Below are 22,021 nucleotides of genomic sequence, written 5' to 3'. Positions count from 1 at the left end.
CTATTTGTTCTGGCAATCCAGATCGGAAGGGCGAGACTTGCAAGTGGTGTAGTTCCTGAAAGATAAATGTGGCCTATAATGCAAAAATGCACTGGAGCCATATTTAGGAGATAGAAGTGATAGACTTGGTGACTGATTGATAGGATGTGTGAAGAGTCAAGATTACTTCCAGCTTTCTGACTTGGGCAGTTGGGTACTAATAAACGAAATAGAGAATCCAGGGGAAGAAACTTGACTTGGGGGTGGGGTGAGATGATGGGCAGTTGAGTTTCAGACTGGTCGATTTTGTGGTGGGTGTAGGATATACACAAGGGGAAATACCATTGATCTGAAGTTGAGGCGAGAACGCTGGGATAGCAATATAGACTTGGGAGTAATTAGCATTTATAGAGGGAGTGCCCAAAGCTGTGGGAATGAATGAGATCAACAGAGAGGAGCCCACAGGAGACAGAGAAGAAACAGCTAGATGGGGGGAAGCCACGCCAGGGCTGTGTGGTGACACAGAAACCCAGAAAGGACATTTCAAGATGGAGGGGAGGCCACACAAGAGGATGACCAAAAGGTATCTGTTGGGTGTGTCCACAGGAAGTCATTTTAACTTTGACCAGAGAAACTTCTGGAAACAGAAGCTAGAAGCCAGAATGAATAGAGTTGGGGAGAGAGTTGGAAAGGTGATAAGTGGGGACGATGAGAAGTGAGTTTAGGCCTCTTTTTAAGGAAGTTTGGCTGAAGGAGAGAATAGATTCTTGCCACGACATATTAGAATGGTAGGTGGGGTGGATGGAGGGACAGCAAAAGGTAGGAGAGCCTTGAGCATACTTGCATGCCGATGGCAAGTAGCTAAGAGAATAGAGGAACTGAGGTTGAAATTTGGGGAGACAGTAGAAATAACTGGGTGGTAGAGGGTCCTGAGAATGGAGGAGGGGGTGGGGTCCAGAATAATGATACAGAAGTGACCTTAGCTAAGAGGAGACACACCTCTTTCCATTGTGACAGAGGGAAGAATAAAATATTTGGTGTGAAAACATTGTTTTGTATCATAGTATTTTACTTACGTTCTTTAAAAAATTTCTCCACAGACACTACCCAAAGCAGTCCTTCACCACTGTGGCAGATACACCTGAAAATCTTCGCCTAAAGCAGCAAAGTGAATTGCAGAGTCAGGTAATTTCTATTTATTTATTTATTTTTCAAAATATTACCGGTGTCCCCTTTTCTCCCCATTGTCCCCTTCCACCCCCATCCCCCTCCTCAGTCCCTCCCCCATTTTTGTTCCATTGATACTAAGTATTATTTACAAAGCCACCCTTTGGAGCTTCTGTCCTCGTACTGTTGGTGGCGGGTCTGTGGCCAGTGTGGAGCCTGGGTGGGCGTTCTGGGCGAAACCTCTGAACAGCTGTTGCATCCTGGTCTTGGATCATCCCGACATTCTCGGTTGTGTTAATCACATGGGACTAGGGCGAGTAAACGAGTTCTGGTCAGAGTAAGTGTTTCCCAACAATATTGATTTATTTGGTCCTAAATATTTAAAAACATTTTATAAATAGCTTTCCCACACCACATATGTAGGGGGAAAAAAGGTGTTAACTTGACCCAGTTGCAGTGCATGTGGGCCTAACACCCTGTCTGTGTATCTCACACCAGCCACTAGCTTTGTTTTCATCCTGTCACTTTATTCATATTTCTTTCATATGTCACTCTGACAGCACGAACAAAGATTAGAACACCACATTTGGCTCCCAGTCAACCATTTTGGTTGGAAACCTGCCTTCAATATGGCGAAACACATTGGTTAAGACCAGGGATTTGAATGGCAGTGTTTTTTGCAGGGACACCCAGCCTCTTCTTAGGAAAACCAGGGTGCTTTTTAAGAGTAGTTATTTTGCCTCAAGTCTTGCTGGCCATGGTGTAGGAAGATTCTGAAGAATGACACTGAAGCCTATTGGTCAACAGTGTACAGGCCTACTTCATCCTATTGCACTTTGAAATATTGCACTTCTCGGATATTATGGTTTTTTGTTTGTTTTTAGAAATTGAATGTAAGACCCTCTACCAGTAAAAGATTTTGACTCACTGAAGGCTCAGATGATGGTTAGCACCTTTTAGCAATAAATATTTTAAAATTAAGATATGTACATTGTTTTTTTAGGCATAATGTTATTGCACACTTAATAGACTACAGTATAGTATAGACATAATTTTCATGTGCACCGGGAAACCAAAAAATTCATGTGACTTGTTTTAATGCTACATTTGTTTTAATGCTGTGGTCTGGAACTGAACCTGCAGTATGTCGGAGGTATGCCCGTAGTGAAATGACACCGAGGAGGGGAGGGAAGGCTGGGTCGTGGTACCCTGCTGCTGTTCATTGATGGGGACCTTGGGACAGCCTCTCTGATCCTTTGTGGTAATATATAGTGAGGCGGCCTAGCTTATCTTCTCTCTCTGTCTTGAGGGTGACTGCAAGTATCAAATAGGTGTGAAAGCATTTTGAAAAGTTAAAAAATATCATATGATTGTGGAGGCTTATTATTATTATCTCTGAAAATTCTCTTTATGAAAAAGGGAGAAGAGCGGAATGTGTGAAGGAAAGGTGTCTGGCTAATACTCTGAAAACGTCAGGCTGTAGCTATTCTTGAGACTAGTTAGATCTCAGTTGCACTGGATCTGGTTATTTCCGTGCAAGTTTATCTGAATACGGGGGAGATGGTAGTTCCCACCATCCTCCTTCCGGGAGACTTGGGACCACTTCACAGTTCATTTAATTAGAGGAACCATAACTGAAAGTAGAGTTTACTTTGGTTAACAATGCCAGGAGCACTTGGTTGGCTGTTAGGTTTTGGTTTGTGTAAAATGCTAAATTAAGTTCTGTGTGCTAAGCCATGAGTTTAAAATATTGAGTGCTGGCCAAAGAGAGGCACCATTGCGGGCCGGCACCGTGGAGGGTGCCAGGACTTGGCTGCAGGAGATGCAGATCCAAGATACTTTTCTTCTCAAGTTAGGATTAATTAGATAATTCTGCAGAAGTACTTCGAGCACATTGGAAGACAGAACTAGATCAAACAATCAAATATTTGTTCCCCGCCTATTATATATCCTTGTTCTCTGTGAAATAATTTATAATTAGTTAATCCTCTCTTCACAGAGCTCACAGGGTATCTGAGGAAACAGGACTAACTAACATCTCTTCCCCCACCCTCTTCCCCAAGAGCGGCTACGTTTAATTTACAGTAAGGACTCAGAAAGGAAAGGATAAGTGCTTTGTGCTGGAGCGGGATTTGAGTGGAGCCTTGAAGGTTAAGAAAGGATCTAGTATGTGAACCCTCATTGCCTTTCTTCGGAAGGCACATGCTTCCTTTGGATTCATTTAGTTATTATAGGTGCCTTCAGCTTGGCCCAGGGATAAGCATTTATTGTTTTCTTACCTTGTACCTGATTCTAGAAATGCAAATAAAAAAGTAGCTCACTGTTTTTACAAAAAGACTGGTTTTAGCCTGCCTCATGTAGCAAGCTACAAGCTTGAGAGGCAGCATAAACCAGTAAGATAGGCTGGTGGGACAAGAGCTAGTAGAGGCAAGCACAAAGCACTCTGGGGCCTCCAGGCAGTGATCAGGCAAAGGCATCAGATTTTCTTAAAGATTTTGCTCAAATGCCATTTCCTCTAGGAAATGTGAGACTTCATCAGGCAAACAGTGTGGGGAAGTTCAAGTCAATTCAAAAAACACGTATTGAATTGGGCTAGACATTGGGGAGGGGGGATGTAAAGGTACCATCATCGCCATCAATCTTGCTATATTCAGGGTACACAATTTTACAAATATTATCACATTTACTCTCAAACAGCCCTATGAGATGTGTACTTATTATCTCTATTTAGAGGAAATGACCTTTAGAGAAGATAAGTTGCCCTTGCAAACTTAGTAAGGAGTTGAACTTGGAATAGAGCCCAGTTCTCTGAGCCCCAGTTTCCATACTCTTCTGGTCCCTTTATTCAGGAAACACCTAGAAAAGGAGATCTGTAAGCAAAAAATTGCAGTACAACTTCATAGTGCAATATATAAAGGTAGAATTTTGCAAAAAGTGCAAAAGTCACTCACAGGAACAACTCCTTCTCCTCCTCCTAGGTATAATAATACTAATAATAATAATTATTATTTTTCTGGTTGAGAGATGGAAGCCCTTCTATAAGAGCATTTCTGTTTTTGCAAAGGCATGGCATAATATCTATCTTAATCGTAATATTCACTGATGGAAATAGATTTAATTTTAACATATTAAATGATTTGCTTCTGTGGCAGAGCATTTCCATAGAGTTTTGATGTCAAGAATTCTGAACAGCTCAACAGTTTTGGTGGAAAATTGACTATTAATATTTTATTGACTTGTTTTGATAACTTGTGATGCTAAATGAGTCAAATCTATTCATAACTTCAAGTTTTGACATCCTGAAATCCTTCAGAATTGTTTGGTTAAAGCTAATTTTTTCTTTCCATTCATTAGCTTCCCAAATGAGCCAAAATAAGGGAAAAACAAAAGTTAATTTTCAGTCCAACCTAAAAAATTATTTATAGTTATATCCTCCCTCCCCCCCCCCCCCCCTTTATCTCTTTCCACCCTTTTCTCTGAGGGGGTTATAAACACTACTAACATTTTTTTTTTTTTTTTTGCCCAAGTGTTAGATCCTCTAAAGCTTTTTTTGGATCTATACTAGGTGCCAGATTGTCATAGTAAAATGGTATGAAATATTGGAGAATAAATGAGCAAACCATGAGTTAGCTTTTCAGAACTGGAGCTAGGCAGTAGCTTATAGGTATTATCCAGCTTGTAAACAACTGGTGCATGTGCACTTGGCCAGCCACTGACCACGCTGGATGTGGACTGCCCTGGAACTTGGCAGGAGAGAGAGAGAAGAGAGGGAGCTAGGGAAGAGGGAGAGAAAAGAGAAACACTTCCATATCATTAGCTCCCTTTTCATCACACATCACAGGATGAGCTGTTCAAAGAAATAACCAATAGTGGTTAGGTGCCCCTACTGGCCCACAGTAGCCCATTCTGCAAGGAACAGAAGGAAAACACCATTTCTAGTGGTATTAGTAACATTATCCTTTACCTGTAGAGCATCAAGCTTTCATTGCTTGCCTTGGGATCAGCAAAATATCATTCCCCCCCCCCCCCCCCCAGGAAAGTGTGTCCTGAGTTTCAAAACCCTTACAAACTAAACTTCTGGAATAAAAATGCGTTGTAAATTGGGAATCCCTAAACTTCACAAACTTAGCAAGATGAAAAGCCCCTTAGGAGAGAAATTTTCTAAACTTGTTTTAATATATTTTAGCAAATGTTTCTTTGCTCAGGCTGTGTAGTGTACTTTTATTAGAAGAAAAGGCACAGATGTTTTGAGTACTTTGGATCAGAGTCTGCAGACTTCTTAAAGCAGTGGAAATGGTTCTGCAAATGGAATTTGGAGTGGAAGCCCCTATAGAAAAGAGAGCAAAGTGAGGCCCTAGTGGCTGAAGGAGAAGCAGACTCTTGCCCTCTCCATGTCCCCCGGCTTCTCCTCACCTATGCGCAGGGGTCCCTGGGCCTCTCCGGGGCCGAGTTCTGCACACCACCGCCCCAAACGAAGATGGAATGTCAGCTCCTTCCCATGTAGCTGTTTATGGGATTGGTTTAGCTGTTTGCAGTCACCCTGAAAATGACAGAGATTTTGGGCTCCCTTTGTTCTTGAATGCAGTGCGTGTGGTTTGTGAGTGCTGTAAGATGAAAGGTGGAAGACGATTATGGATAGAATACAAATCATTCTGGAATTTTTGAGTCTTTGCTTTGTAATTTGTGTTGATTCTTTTTTAATCTTTCACATTTCTGTGGAGGCATAAAAAACATGGCTCGTGGGGAAGGGATGTGATGCAAGGTAACATGGTGGTTGTTTTTATGGGGAACATAATGGTTAAACATCTTTGTGGGGGAAATGAAGACACATTTTAGTACAAACCTCTCGAAACTGGAAGAGGCAGTGTGGGACACACATTCTATTCCTGTGCTTGCCCTTGGCGCCTTTCTGTACCTCTTTATTCTAAGTCCCATCTCAGGAGGGCTTTTCTCTCGTTTATCTGTCATCTAACCACCCAGGAAGGTGTTAAATAATTACCTAGAGCAAGAATCTTCTCAGGTGGCAGTTGCATTTTAATTGGGTGTCATTGAAGACTGAGTTCCTGCAAAGCAACGAATCCCTGACTAGGGAACTTCAGTTACTGGCCAAAGGCGATGGGAGAGGTATTTTGGAAAGCATCAAATTTCATTCTAAATTTTATTTGCCACCGAGTGCCAATCCTATGCCAATTTATATGCCTGATACTACGATGCTGTAGCGAGCAAATCCAGATAGAGCCCTCACACTCAGGATTTATAGTCTAGTGGGGAGAGGATGATAAATTAACCAAAGCAGGTAAGTTGAAACTGTGACAAGAGGTGCAGAGAGGAGGAGTGTGTATTTTAATTAAGGCTTCAAAACCTTTTCAGGGAGTCGGAGGTCTGAGGACTTTCCTGTAGACAGATCCATGTGGGACCTCAGAGTGGGTGCTGTGTCCTGCCCAGCTGTGTACCCCGTTTCTAAATGCTTATCTTCTCTTTCCATTGCCTGGTCTTAGTTGACTCTGCCTTTCGCTGGGCCCTCTCCGCTTCCCTTATCTCACCCGACAACCTCAGACTTCTAAACAGGAAGATAGGTTTTGTTGGTAATTCTCGTATTGCCCTGATCTTGGACAAGAAGCCTTTCATACTTGCCTGTTAATTTTCCATTTTCTTTGAACCCCATTCGGGGAGCTTTATAGTTCCCGTCTTTTGATTTTTTACCATTTGATGCTGCGTTCTGATCCTACGGTGCTGCTTCTCCCTCCCCACAATAAGCGCTTTCTCGGGTGTGTAAAGTAAAAGTTCACAAGGAGGAGCTTCTTCCCGAGGCTGTGAGGCCTTGAGAATGACGAGAGATTGTGTTTCACGCGTCAAAGGGGCCGAATGTGGGTAAGAACTTCAAAGGAGAAATATTAATTCGCTCGATGTGGCACGTTCCTTTCAGGGAACATAACATGCTGTGCAGATGTTAACTCTAACCCCACAATTCCCCAAAAGTCAGATTGATTTTCTATTTTACTTCTGGATAAAGTGATACAGGAGACAAACGTGCCGGTAGGGACGGACAGGAAAATAACCAAGATGTTTTGATTTGCTGTGTCATGGCGAGGTTTTAGGGCCTTTCATCACAGAGGCCTGGTCTCCCGCCCCTCGCCCGCCTGAAGTGACCCATATTCTTCCCATCTGTTCTCAGGGTCCCAGCATAGTGGTCCTTTGGTGCCTTCTTGGCTCATCCTGGCTCCCCTTCCATCATTCCCACAGCTCCTGGTGGACGGCATGTGTGCTGTGCTTTGCAGGCTACAGGCTATTTGTTCTTACTCTGTGGGTCCTTGAATTAGGCATTCAGATAACCAGCCCATCAATGTTGTGGCTCTGGGGTCATGAATATAATAGCTGTGATGAGGAAGACTGTTCACATATTAAATTAATGTGTTTTTTTAACCTTTCTCTGCTGTTAATCGTGTTCTGCCACACTACCTCACAGTATGGGTCCAGAGAAGGAAGAGCGAACCCCACTTTGGGAAGGAGGGAATGTGGTCCCATGTAGAGGACAATGCCTATCACCTGCCTGGCCATGGTAGATTGCAGGAAGAAGGCAGAAAAATCAGAGAAGGAAATATGACTACCCTTCTCTCTTCTGGCTGAAGTTTTTGAGAAGGAAGCTGGGGAAGCTTTGGATAGATGGAGAGTGAGAAGTAGAGAAGACCACTCTGCAAGACAGACTCTGAACTGTCTCCCACCTCAGCAGTGACTCTGGGGCCTCCACAGCATGGTGGGCAAGGGAGAACACGAGCCCCCTTTCCCAGCATCTTAGTGTCTCACGTGGCATGGAAGGTGATGGAAGTACACCTTGTGGAGAGATACCAAGGGTGCTTGCTGGGGAGCTTGCAGGCAGGGAGTAGTGGTAGGACCTCAGTGAGTAAGGAGGGGCAGATTTAGCAAGCGATACCACCAGGCTCTTGCTGAGTCAGGGGAGAATGCAACATGACATCAACAGCCACCATCTTCAGCAGGACGCTCAGTGATCGAGAGGCAAGGAGGCCACTGAGGACAAAGGAGTCAGAGGAGAAAATGAGCCTGGGCCTGAGGGTTCCCTCTTCCTTGCTCTGAGGTCACTGAGGCCGTCTCTGCTCGTACATACTTAGATATGACCTTGGAGAGGAGCCAGGAAGCAGGAGGTAGTCTGAATCCACCTAAGTTGATTGTTTAAGTCATTGAATGGGGTCAGGTTAATGGTTGGGACTAAATTTATTTCCTCTCACTTCGACTTGTGAGAAATAGAGCAGTTAGAGGAAATAAAGATAATATACTTATTTATTTTGTATCTCAGTAGGTTGTAAATAAATTGCTAGCTTTTGATTTTATTTGGTAAAATATAGCACTAGACCCGTCATCAGGAGATCTAGATTCTAGTCCTGCCTCTGCCACTAAATGTGACTTTGGGCACCGCTGACGTTTTCCTGGCATAAAATAATGGGTTTCAACGGAATGATCTATGAAATTCCTTCTAGTTGTAATTGTCTTGATTTTAGTACAAACATGTTCTGGAACCACATGTCCAGTTCACAGTAAAAGAACTTGAAGAAAAGGAAACATTATGCTTTCTTTTCTGCCAAAATAATAGTAGTGCCATTTCATTTGACTGTTCTCTAGGCTAGTCTCAGATATTGGGTGAAGGTCATAATTGGGAGATCACATAGGTCTGATAAAGTTGATGGGCAAATCATTTTCACATTTGAAACTCTGTCTAATTTTACACTAAACATATTTAAAGACATGAGGACAAAAGACAAAAATAGTTACAGTCATAATACATGTTCACTGATAGCAACTAGCCTTGTCTTTAGTTCTGTCTATTTTTCAAATTTCCTATGTAAAAGTAACTAGAATAACTCTACCCATTAGTATACTTGTAGGAAACATCTTAGTTATTTTAACTCACTTCTTTTATGCTTTCTTATTTAAGAATTTCTTCTTGAATGACTTTATTGACTACGTGGTTGCTTTTGGATTTTAAAAGTTGGTCTCTTCTCTGTACAGTGCTACTCTTTGTTTTTTTTCTCCACCCCCTTTCCATTCTAGAAGCAGTTTGTTTTGCTGGAGCCCACAACTTGGAGTTGTTTCAGTGGACTTGAGCAGCCGCTCAGAGATAGAACATGGTATTGCTTAGTTCAGCACTTCTCTAGGCTTCGCATACAGAGATGCGCTCCCAAAGCAATTCCATTTCATTACATTAGTAGGTGCAGGAAGGGACTGAGCAAGTATTTCTTAATACTCTTATGTAATACTCTTAATTTCCTCATAATGTACTTTTTGAAAGGAAGATACTGCTCTGAAACCACTGCTTTGTGAAAGCGCCAGGCAACAAAACCACATTTGTAGTGTTATGTTGGATTCAGAAACAGCCTCTTGGGAATAACTTCAGGCGTAGCCAGCAGCACACAGTAGGCCTTATTGGTTTAATGAACGTTTCAGCTCTCCTAAATACCTGTGTTTTCTTTTACCAGAAATTATCTGGTCTAGTTATCATTTTTTGTTATCTCTAAACTTTACTTGCAGTTCCCACTGACTTCAGAAGGACCACCCACTGGAATTCTACAGGGGCCTTGTAAAGATGGAAACTGGCTCAAGCATTTTATGCAAAAAGATGACTAATTGGCTTCATCCTTTAAAAAAGCTTCCACTAGAACAATCATTGTATTGTGTTCTGAAATTCCATCTCTACTGGGCTTCTGAAAATATTGTTGTACATTTTTTTAATGGAGTGTTTCTTATTACAAAATGTTAAAAGAGAACAATTAGAATTTCCCTCCCTTCCGTCATCCCATCCTGTCTCTCTCTTGATTTTTTGTAAAGTCAAGGGTCACCATGATGGTCAACTGGAAATTAAAGGTACACAAATTTGATCCTGACTAGGAGGGAAATTCTGGGCCCCTTTTGACTAACACGCTTGAGTTCCTATTTGTGTGGAATTGTTTTTATTTTAGTGGAATCTATTATCTCTAAATATCTTCAGGGGAAATTTACTAAGTATCTTCAGCTACAGATTTAGCTTGCTAAGTACACAGTACTTTTAGATACCAAATGACTAAATACAGAGTGGAACGAAAGTAGGTTTGTAGTTGCTCAGATGAAAAATAACACAATAATAAATAATATAAGAATAAACTCTGTTTCACAAACCTACAACTGTAAATCTACTTTGCCTCACCCTGTATATTAGTTTAATGTTTTTAAATAACTGTTTTCATCTTTGTCCTTTGTTTTTTAAATTTTAAATTAGAAGTCAGAGCTCTTATTAATTTAATGGCTACTATTTAATAACCATGCTAAACAACTGTCAGGATTATATTTTACCTTTAGATGATCATGTGATATGTATGAAATGAAGTAGGAACAATAGAAGGTAATTTTATGAAAAACAAATCTTATAAGAATGAGGAATTAAATAATTTCTCGAGAAGTGGACAGATGTCGTTCTAATTTTTCCTTGGCATTAATTACAAAAATCATGGCATTCTTGATTTGAAGCCTTACTAGCAAAGAAATCTTATTTAAGAGCCCACTGTATTTCCTGTAATTTTTTCTGTGTAAAGCTGCTTCAATTATTTATTGGTTTAATCTCCATTTACTGAATGCCTCCTTTGGTCAGACCTGCTGCTCCTGGGCTGAGGGTGTGTGTGGAGAGAAGCCAGCCGCAGTGCAGAAAAGACGGCTGTGGGAGACATGACCCCTGACTTACAGGTGTTTATTGGGTCTCCTCAAAAGATATGCTTCCAAATTCTGTAAACAGTTATTTTTTTCTGTACCCCATTTAGCTCTCCCCTCTCATTCTCCTCTGGAATGTTTTCTCCTTTGAACGGAAGCCCAAAATGACCCCCTTTCTTTTTACATAGATCAAATACCAACTGCTCTGAGAAATAGTATATTGGAGAAGAAATGATCTTTTAGCTGGTTTTGAAAATGGCTCTTTATGTTTTTTTCCCACCAGCACCTGTGCCCTTTCATAAACTATTTGTAGAGCTTGTTCCTTCTTAAAATAAAGTAGATAAAAAAAATGGTTTTTGATTGCTTGACAGACACAGGAAAACTTCAATAAAATTCACCTTTTTGGGGAGTTATCAGCAAAATCAAATCATGTCATCAATAATATCCCAATCCTCTTGTTATACTCCAGACTCCAGAGAGTGACTCCTAACCTTTTTTGGGTCATGGACCCCTTTGGAAAGTTGATGAAAGCTATTGAACTTCTTTGAAAAAGGAACCAAAGCCAAAACATGCCAACATTAGAATATAATTATAGGGAGTTCATGAGACAACAAAGGCGGTTCGTGGAATGCTAGAGAGTCCCAGGCTTTAGGGTTATGGCCAGGCTGGCCCACGAGAGGAGCAGGGAAGAAGACCCAGCTGGTCTCAGAGGTCTAGCAGGGACTAGAGGATTGTCACAGAAGGACTATGAATTCCAGCCTTCTAAGCACAATTTTATTTTATCTTGATAAAAATATTAGCTGTTTTGCAAATGTGAAATGTTACTGCCTGAAAAAAGCGACCTAGCAACAACTGTTAAAACTTAAAAATACAGATACTCTTTGATCCAGCAGTTTCACTCCTGGGAATCTCTCCCATAGAAACAAAATCTATAAGGCATTTGTACCGGAATCTCTAGGATAGCATTATTTGTAGTAGTAAAAAACTGGAAACAGAGTGAAAGCCCATCAACAAGGTAACAGTAGAATAAATTATGATAATTTATACCATAGAATATCATGCAGCCATTAAAAAGAATGAAGAGAGGTATACCAGACGCCTTAGAGGGATGCCAGGTATTGTTCAGTGAGAAACACAGATACAGAAAGGTATATAAATTTCAAATTCCTCCCTGTGTGCATGCATGTGCATATGGATGTCTGTATGTACATATGTCTGATTAGGATTACATATATAGGGAGATAAATATGGACTAATAGATACTAGGCTTTTAGCATTGGTTCTGGAAGCTTATCCATGAGTAGAAAAAATAAAGGTGAAAAAGATGGCAATAATGAGAAAAAAACCCATGTATATGATGGCATTAATGCACTTATATAAAATATATATATCTCAGTGGGTTGTAAAGAGAAATAAAATAATTTAGAAACATATTTGCTTGTCTGCATGTTTTTAAAACTTTACTGTTTTACTTCTTTTATAGTAACACTAGAGCTTTTCAGTTCAGTTTGGTGGGGCTTACATGACCGGTTCGGCCAGCTTACATTGATCTCCTTGCTGACTTATTAAATTGATTTTCAGTAATTTATTGCTTAAAGTTATTTTTTTAGCAAATGGTTATCGGGTGTCTACTTTCTGTCATGTGCTAGGCTTTGTGTTGGGGAGTACCCAGAGAACTAAGATGTTTGTGTGTCTATGTGCGTGTACAAGTCAGGAATTGTTTGCAGCTGCATTTGAGCTTCTTCCCCTCAGCCTGTTAGTAACCTGTTCGTTGGTGTGGCTATGTTAAATGGAGAGCTTGAGTACTGCGCTCATGTTAGTAACAATCTAAGACTTTATTTGGAGTGAGGTCTTGATTTTCCTGCCTTTGCTTGATTAAGTGACCTATTGCCTAATTCTCCAAATTTTCCTCAGAAATGCACGAAGACCTTGAGAGAGGACAGCACTGAAAGGATTTTTAGGAAATCCTGGAGGAAAAAGAAGTGTGAGGTGGTCCTGTAGATCAGTGTATCTCAAAATTGTGGTTCCCTGCATCCCAGATACCTGGTGAGCATGTTGAAAATGCTCATCTGTGGGCCTGGCCTCAGATCCACTAAGAGGAAGGCCCAGGAATTTACATTATTATTAAGTACTCCAAGTAATTATGCATGTTATTATTTGAGAGCCAGTTCTACCAAATTTTATTTCAAATAATGAGCCCTCCTGACATCTCCCCCCTCCCACTCCCTGTAGAATTTTACCAAGACTTTTCCATAACCTTGAACTCCTTTATGGCTGCGGAAAGCTTAGCTGCTTTGCCACTTGGAAATGGGTCCACATTCACTGGTTTCCCATACCACTGCTGTGTGGGACTGACCTGCATCTGTGGCTGGGCTACTTGGAGTCCCATGCTGCTGTGACGGGCTTTTGAAAATGTATGCTATTGCTCAGGTTCCACGTCAAGGGAATACAGAGAAAAGGAGGAATGCTTTCATTCAACTTGAAGACATTTAAGTATTTGACTCAAAAGATGCTCTCATAAAAGTTTCCTAATATTGAAATGGCTTTTTGTTTTCATGTTTTTGTTCATTAATGATACCTACATTTTAGAGGAGGCTTTATGAAGAGAAAACCTTTTCTGACAAAATTATTACGGCCAAACATGCACAATTTCATTCTGAATGTAAAGAAATCAGCGTTGGTTTTAAAAATCAATAGGCTGATGGTCTAATTAAAATTTCTTTCACATAGAATCAGTGCATACACGTATTTATATACCCACATATAAGAGAAAATTTCAGGTTACAGTGCATTTTGTTTGTAACTACAGAAGTTAAGTTGGAATTTGCACACATGTTGCAAGTTTTTTTGAATTCTTGATTCTTTGGACTGCTTCTGGTTTATTTGTAAATATTCATAATAGAGATATGGAAAGTGTTTTTCAGATACCTAAGATTTATCCCCTTTTTTACTTTTCTTCCCGCACCCTTTTATCTAAAATGTCAAAATAATTGAAGCAAAGGCTAGTTCGTGTGAAAAGCAGCATTATGTGACCGTTTTTCTACATCCCTCATGTGATTGTGCCTGTGTAGACAGCAACCTTAGCACTATTCTGATTAGAAAGGCCAGGTCTAAGAACCTTTTATCTCCACAGCAGGATATATACAACCTAGTCGATGCAAGAAACCCATGACATCATCCCTCAATCAATAATCATCGATTGAGTAGAGTTGTTTTCGGAGCTCTGTATTAGGTACCGCAAGGGATACAGAAGGAAAAGTCCTGGTTTCTGTCTTTGAAGAGTAATCTAGTTCAGAAAGTAGTTCAAATGTTCAAGTTGTGACATGGCTCCATAACAAAAGGCCCTTTCAACAAATACTAAGAAACCAGCATGAAAGGCCTGATTGTGGGCCGGGAGGGGTTGGAGAGCAGGGGCATGAGTTGGCAGAGAAGCAGTTGAACTGGAACAAGGCATGAGGGAGGCGGGAGTGTAACCCATAAAGCTGTGTCCATCCCAGATTGTCAGCTGGATGGCTTGGGTGGTCATCAGGCGAGTCTGTGCTCTGGAGGGTGGGAGAAGCTCTAGAAACATGTGATGGGGCCCTCAATCAGGGTACTGAAAGGGTTGTTGAAAAATCATAGGGATCTTACGAAATGCAAAACTTGGAGCAACTAAAAAAGTCCATTGTGAGGAAGTTAGGGGGCTGGGTCAGGGTGGTGACTATGAAAACAGACAGGCAAAACGTAGAGTTACTTTTGGAGAGTATCGGATACTAGGGTTAACTTGGAAAACAAATTAAGCCATACAGTGAAAATATTTGTGAGGCTATTCAACTCGTCATGGTGGGTTCCACCTGAGACATTATAAATTAGAAGGGAGACAGTGGCTTGTGGTGGGAAGCAAAGCTGATGAATTGTTTTTTGAATCTTTAATTTTCTGTGAGTTTATGATTTTAGAAATTCACTTATATAAGAAAATATAAATGTTATCTAACTGATCTTTGACATGGTGAATAGTTTACAATTCAGGATAACTTTGTAGGTGGTAAATAAGCGCTAGATGACTAAATTCTGGTGTTTATCTCACAAAGTAACCTGCTATTATATAAGACATTTTTTTTCCTGCATAAGATACAAAGCTCTGCCACACTTATTTGTGAATAATTTTTTGTGACTCACGATAGTAAGACCATTGTAAGTTAACATTTAAAAGAATAATGTTTCATCAACATAAAAGAACCTCCCACTTTCCCACCTCAGGGATATTTTCCTCTTGTCTAAAAGGCACCTACTTCTTTTTAGAAGCTGGCATTTACACTGAACGAGGACTTTTTTCTACAGAAAGGAAAAAAAGAAATACACTTAGAAAAACCCTACTAACCAAATCAAATCACCTTGATTACTTCTTATGGAGAAAAAGAACTGGCTTTATTTTGTGTGTGTGTGTTTTGAAAATCAATTCATATTTGAGAAATAGTGATATTAGGAAAATAGAGAACGTGTGGGATTATTTGGTGTAGTGGGTGTCGAGAATGGGTACATCAACTTGCTGCCTGACAGCAAGAAAATGAGTTTTTATTTTCTATTGGAAAACAAAGCATAGAACTATTAAAAAGAAAAAAAGAAAAAAAGACTTAGTTTTGAAGAGTGTGTTGACTTGCCAAGGAACATTAAGCTTCTATAGTCTGTTCACATGTGGAGTGCTATTAGTCACCTTCTAATGCTGAAATTTGGGCTTTACCAATAATGATATTATTTTCCTGGGTTTTTATTTCCCTGGGTTATCGGTGATAATGCCATACATTACCCTGGAAATCATTTATTTTGGAAGACTGTGAAATTATGTCTACTTTACAACTTGGAAAAACCTTTGAGCAGGACGAATCTTTTGGCCGAGTGTCACTCTCTGCCTCCTACGGCTTCCAGCTGCTCCAGGGACCACAGCATGTTCTGTGGACTGTCTGGGTGACACAGGTGCCACTCCACTTCATAGGCACCAATCTTCCTCTTGTAACAAGTCCCCTTCTCCCCATGGACTGTGGTGGCCAGGCTGTGTCTTGACTTGCCTCAGTGCAGTAGGACCTGGTCTCCAGGACTGACTTTAGATTAGCTCTTTTCTGACAACCATCATCTCTCTGACACCTTGCCTGTTACTTTCTGGAGAGAAAGTGGGATCTATAGAGGGTAATAAGGGGATCCTTCGCCGGCTCTCCACCTCTTCTTTGTGCTTCCTGTTTTTGTCCTCTGTGCTTGGTTCCCATCTCGGCCACTCGTGACCACCTGATCGGTGCCTTTCCTTTCTCCATTCATTATGTGTGATTTCCCTCAAGTGACTCAGCTTCCTTCCCGATCTTTGTCAGTCCTCCCAACAGCAGGGCACCCAGAAGCACCAGAAAGACATTATCTGCTGTCCTCTGCTCCGTGTGGGGCCTTCGGTCACTTACATCCATTCGGGGATACACTTTCTCACCTTCTTCTTTCAGGCCCTCATTTCTGTTTACGATAAATATTTAACCTTTCCATCTCCAAATATCCAGAGTTTAGATCTGAACAGATTCTTACGCACTTAATTTCTTTCTGCAGACGTTCCACTCCCTCTTTTGCAAATGCCGGCGCCCTGCTTTATTTGTTTCCCTAGGAAAGGCTTGTCTCTCTTCCGAGACCTCTGTCGTTTGCTGAAGGTCAGCGTTCTGCAAAGGCCTGTAGACGGGGAGGGCGACAGGCTTTGTTTGGCCAGGAAAAGTCACTTTTGACTGGGGCCGTAAGTCAGAGCAGAGTTCCCCAACAGTGTAGCACCCAGCACTAAGCCAAACCACCCCCGGCAGCTGTAGTTTAGGGGCCCCTGTGTGGCTGCCACATGGGCCACACGAGGGCAAAACCAGTGCTTCACAGCAGAACGTTAATGCCTCGGTCATGGTGGCCACAGTCCCCTTTGGGCCCCTCTGCCTAACCTCCAAGTCCTCTCTGGGCGAGAGATTCAGGGGTGACGAGGACAGTGACACTGGCACAGGGGGACATCCAACACATAACAGTTCCTGGCTGCAGTTCGAGCTTCATTTCGTACATTTTGCATCAGGGAAGCAAGTGCTTTCGAGTAAACGCCTTGGAATCATCTGCCCGTGTCGTCTCATTACGTTCCTTAGTTATTGTGCTTTGCCTCACGTGATCTTTCCTCAAACCTCAGCCTGGTGAACCGACGATGAAATTGCATTTCTTTGAATTAGAGTACCGATTAGAATGGGAGAAAAAAGACATTAAAGGGGAAATGTTCACGTTTATGTTCGAGTAAATGTGGAGAGCTTTCGGCCTCCGAGGCAGTTAACCGAGAGGTGGTGAGAGAACCGGGACCCGTGCTACCTCATGGCTCTAGACGTGGCTCTGACTCAGGGCAGGCGAAGCACTGGGACTTTTCAGATCCTGGGGGTATAAATCCTGGCCAGACAGTCATTTTGGTGTGTATTTCTTGTGTGCGGAGAAGAACACGGCATCACTGATAGTTCTTATATGTCCTCAAGGCTCTAACATGCATTAGGAAATCAATAAATGATTGTTGAAATAAACTGGAAAAGTCATTACTCAGAGTGGCTCCCTTCCCCCCACTTTTTCCTGCCCCCACATCTGGGCTTCTCCGTAGTTTTTGTACGGTGACAGGCAGTCCTAGGGTTGGTAGCATTTTGACACTATAGATGGAAATAAGTAATTAAAACATCAGCCTGGGGAAGGGCATCATTGCTTTCCTGGTTATTTATTTGACTCTGACTTGACAGTCTGGTGTGTTTGTTAGTTCCAGACAGGTGACTTTGCCCTAATGTCAGCTCCTAGACCCTGTTGGGAGTGTGACCGGCCCCCGGGCCCATCCTGCTCATCTTGCAGTCTCACCTTTGCCACCACCCTCCTGATCTGTATACTGGACAGATAGGAGTCACTCAGTGAAGTGGTAGAATTAAGTGACTTAATGGGGCTTGTTGTGAATTTAGATTGTGGCTTTTATGGGATATCGGAGTCCCAGTGGCAGAGTGCTAAAAGCAAAGCCAGTGGGATGTTGAATGTACTATGCAGATGGATGGTATTAATGCTGTGTACTTTATGATAATTTCTATTTTTCCTCACAGCCATCTGCTATATGTATTTGTTTATTCTGATGTCAAGTATGAGACCTAGAAACAGCATTTTTGTTGTTCTACCATTTCTCCTGCCCTCTTTAATCTGCACAATTCTCGTAGCAGCCAGGGCCTGTCGTTTCCAAATGCCTGTGTTGTGAGAGCTCCAGCAAGGAGAGAGACCTTGTCTTTGTTTTCTCCATAGATTCCAGATGAATGAATGACCGAAGAATTGGAAACAAAAATAAACATTATTTAGTGGGGGTTTATGATGAGCTGGTCATTGTGTTAAGGGTTTTTTTTGTATAGTATCTCATTAAATCTTCACAATAACTTTCTTAGGTAAGCACGATTATTCTCACTTTGGAGATGAGGAAGCTGCAGTTCAAATAGGTTGTGTAAGCTGCCTGGGGCCACACAGCTAGTCAGAGCCCTCGATGGCATTTGGCTTCAGGTCTTTCTGTCGCCAAAGCCTGAGATGTTCTTTACCAGACTAGGCTGTCTCAGAGGAGCCATCATTGTAAATAACATTTTTGTGATTTTGATATCATATCATAGCAGTGCTATGACATTTCAGATTTAAAATTCTCCTCATGAGGTAAAATTTTTATACTTGGGTTTTAAAAAATTGTAATTTCTTGTAAATGTCTTATTATTTATTTATTTATTTATTTGGGGGTTATTTTGGCCCTCAGTTTGATTGCTATCATTCCTGGAGGTTTTTCATACTTTTAATTATTTAAGTTATGTAATAACTTTGTTTGCATATCAATGATTTTAGCCAGTTTAGCTATTATTTTTAATAGTTCTGCTGTTTTGTTTCCTTTATCCATTTAAATTTGTATTGAATGAACATCTTGTGTTTTCTGAGCTTACTGATTTTTTTATTCTAATTCTATATAGGTTTATCTCTCATGTATCTTAATTTTTAAACTTTTTTATTTCTATACTTACTACTACCAATTAGAGTAGTATTACCATTTCACTTATTGCAAAAGCAATAAAAGAGAGGTAAATTATTCACATTTTAAAATGTTTTTAAAAGTAGGGTCGATCATAGTAAATTTCCAGTTATGTGGGAAATTCAATTTTCAGTGTACTAGATTCTATTTGGCGAGGAACTGGTTAAACACTCCCATACAGAGTGGGTTGGAGAATTGGTTGCTACTCATAAATTCTTCAGAAGCTAGTTTTTATTGCCAAAGATGTTCTCCATCTCATCACGTCCTTTGTCTTTCTCTTCTGAGACAACTCAGCACTCCAGAGCACTCACTCCATGACTGTGAATGGGCTTCCTCTGGGTGCTTCAGAGCAGCCTGAATTGTGGTTTCTGATTTTGCCCATCCCAGCGTCCCGTAACCTGGCTAGCACCTGCTGAGTGGGGTCCTCAGGGAGCCCTGAAGGTGCTCTGAGAAGGGTTACCTCAGTGCATGGGTTGGGCAGGTTCACAGGGGGTTTCCATGTGTGTACATGCCTGCACACAAGTGATCTTTATCCTGTACTCTGCTGGTGCCAAAGAATTTAAGATCCCTTTTGATAGAAAACACTTAGAGAATATTTATGAGTACAATGAGAAAGAAAGCAAGGCCTTTTAGAGGAGGAAGTGCCTTAATGGAGGAGCAAGGCTTTGACAGGTGGCAGGGGCCAGGATATTGTGGGTGGAGCTGGGAATACCGTAGATGTGTTGATTGACCATCAGTGGACCTGTGATCCTACAGAATAACCCAGAAGAGGTCAGGCTGGTTGTAGAGGACCTGAAAGGCATGCTAAGGAGGCTGGGCTTTATCATTAGGTGTGGGAATCATTAGGTGTGGGAATACGTTCTTGGGCAGAGGAGTGGTTTGTTGAAAATGATGTTACAGGAAGAGTAATCAGACAGCAAAATGGATTGGACTGGGAGAGATTTGAAGTAGGGAGCCACAAAATGTTTGCTGTAATGAAAGTGTATGATAATTAAGCAGATAACAAGAGAATGGAAAGAAAGAGAGGGAGAGAGCTATGAAGGAGGCACATATGAAGAGTAATGGTGTGTGAGGGGAAAGGGTGGTGGGGGCTCTAGAATTTCTGTCAGGGGAAGCTTAGGACTGAAAAACCAGTGGAAGTGGGGAGGGACGCTTAGGCAGTGTAGCTGGATGCTGTGTTTCCGCAGCAAGTTAGCCGTTTTTACTGAGACTGTGTGTTGATTTGGTGTGGTTTGTCTCATGGAGATTGTGGCTACTTCCCTCCCCACTCCAGTCCCCCTTGCAATGGATATCCAATGCAACTGATGCCTTTGAAGTTCTAGGACTGGATAGCTGAGACTGTTGTCATGTCTGTGGTCAGAGATGGATTGGTCAAAGGGCCATTGTCTCTGATTTCCCACAACTGTAAATGTTTGAATGAAAGAATGATTGATTGAGTGAGCGAGTTCAGGATTAGCCCTGATTCGAAGAGTTTGGCAATTATTTAAAGAGAACTGATTTCCATACCAATGAACAAACAGCGACATTCAGGAGAAAGCCAATTATTAGTGACTAGAGATTTCTGAAACTATGTTCAACTGCAATACAGAAAGACTGAGTTTTGAAAATAAAGCATTTATGATGCACGGATGAATTACACAAGTGTTATAGACTGTATATAATGAATTGTCATACTTTTTGAATATTTGTTTTTCAAAATGGCCAAGACAGTGGCTGATTGCATGTACATTTCAAAATGTGTTCTGGGGTTTACAGAGAAAGAAAGAGAGCAGAGACATATCTTAGCACAAAAATAGTTACTATTGCTCTTTAGGTTGGTTTAGCTTTGCCATTAGTCTTGATATTGTGAAATATAAAAAAATACCTCTGTAAAACTTTCCGACTGTTTTTTAGGAGGTTAGTATGACACTTTTAAGAAGGTAGTTTATACAGTGGAATAGCATGGCTAGTAAAGCTGGCTGCTACACAGTTGAAGCCCCTGAGAGCCAGTGGAATGTAAAGGAAAGAGTGAGGGCTTTGGAGTGAGTTAAAGTTGGGTTTCGATTTGTCTCCACCACTTCATACTATGTGGTCTTGGACAAGTTTCTTTATTTTAAAATGGTGATTTTCTCTCTCACTTAAAAGATAATCGTGGGGTTGGTGACAGTATGTCAAGCCAGCAGGCCTAGCACAGAGCAGGCACCTTGCAAATGTTAACTGTACAGAGTATACAGTAACATTTTCCAGGTTACTATATATTTCACTTCACTCTCCATAGAGTGATACTGATCACTTGAAAATGATGGCTGCTACCTTATTTTTGGAAGCAGAATGGGGATTGTGAGTAAGAAGGCCTTCTGGAAATCACATCCCCAAACCTAGTTAGTTGGCCTCCCCTGAGGTAAAGCCCTCTCCTGAAGCTTGGCACGGCAAACCTGTGAGGGAGATTAAAAGGGCATGGATTCAGATTGGGGTGCAAATCCTGGCTGTCCCTTACTGACACGACTTTGGGAAGTATTTTATTTTTTAAATCCATTTCTGCAAAATGTTGTTACAGTAGCCACACACATGGATGCTATGAGGATCACAGGAGATGACGTGTATGTGAAGAACTGGAAGAAGCAATCCGATAGAGTTGGGGAATAAGCTTGAGGGCAAAGCAGTTTAAAATTAAGTGGGAGGACCAGATCAGGGCCAGATTATTGGGGCATTAGAGGGCATATTGAGATGTTTCTGGTGCTATTACTTCCAAAATTTATAAAGGGGGAAAAATATATTACTTATTGATATTTTTGAAATCCTGACTCATTACAATAGTGGCATTAGTTAATAAGTAACTTATTATGGGTGCTTAAATAATCTATTAACTTGCCCTGGAAAATCTCTGAGGGGCAGGGGTACTGTGAGAGTTTAGAGAATGATAATGGAGTGTCAGGAGAGACAAGTAGTGTGAAGGGGAACCGGTCAGTTACTTCTTAGGACCTGCCTTGTCCCTTTCAATGAAGGAGCATCTACTTACTTTTTGGTGAGTTGTTGAATTAGAAGAATTTTAAGAAGGTAGCAAAAAAATGAAAAACAAGTAAACATTTAAAAAAATCTATAGAACCTTTGACAAATCATAAGGCATTATAAATATGATTGTTGAAATACATTAGCTTCCCCTTG

The 22,021-nt window shown here is 41.1% G+C and overlaps 1 protein-coding gene across 2 annotated transcripts in view; it reads left to right on the top strand.

The window, feature by feature from the left end:
• The window catches only part of LOC107546344 (LIM zinc-binding domain-containing Nebulette), a 341,718-nt gene that overhangs the window by 129,445 nt on the left and 190,252 nt on the right, over nt 1–22,021 (top strand). For both annotated transcript variants that reach the window (XM_087825371.1, XM_087825374.1), the window contains exon 3: nt 1,080–1,164. In XM_087825371.1, the coding sequence (XP_087681497.1) occupies nt 1,080–1,164 (85 nt within the window). The remainder of the gene's footprint in view (nt 1–1,079; nt 1,165–22,021) is intronic.

The sequence above is a fragment of the Miniopterus natalensis genome, chromosome 1, assembly GCF_054644295.1.
Source record: "Miniopterus natalensis isolate mMinNat1 chromosome 1, mMinNat1.hap1, whole genome shotgun sequence".
In the NCBI taxonomy this organism is placed as follows: Eukaryota; Metazoa; Chordata; class Mammalia; order Chiroptera; family Miniopteridae; genus Miniopterus; species Miniopterus natalensis.
Note: the sequence above shows the minus strand (reverse complement) of the source record. Positions and strands in the feature narration are given on the sequence as shown.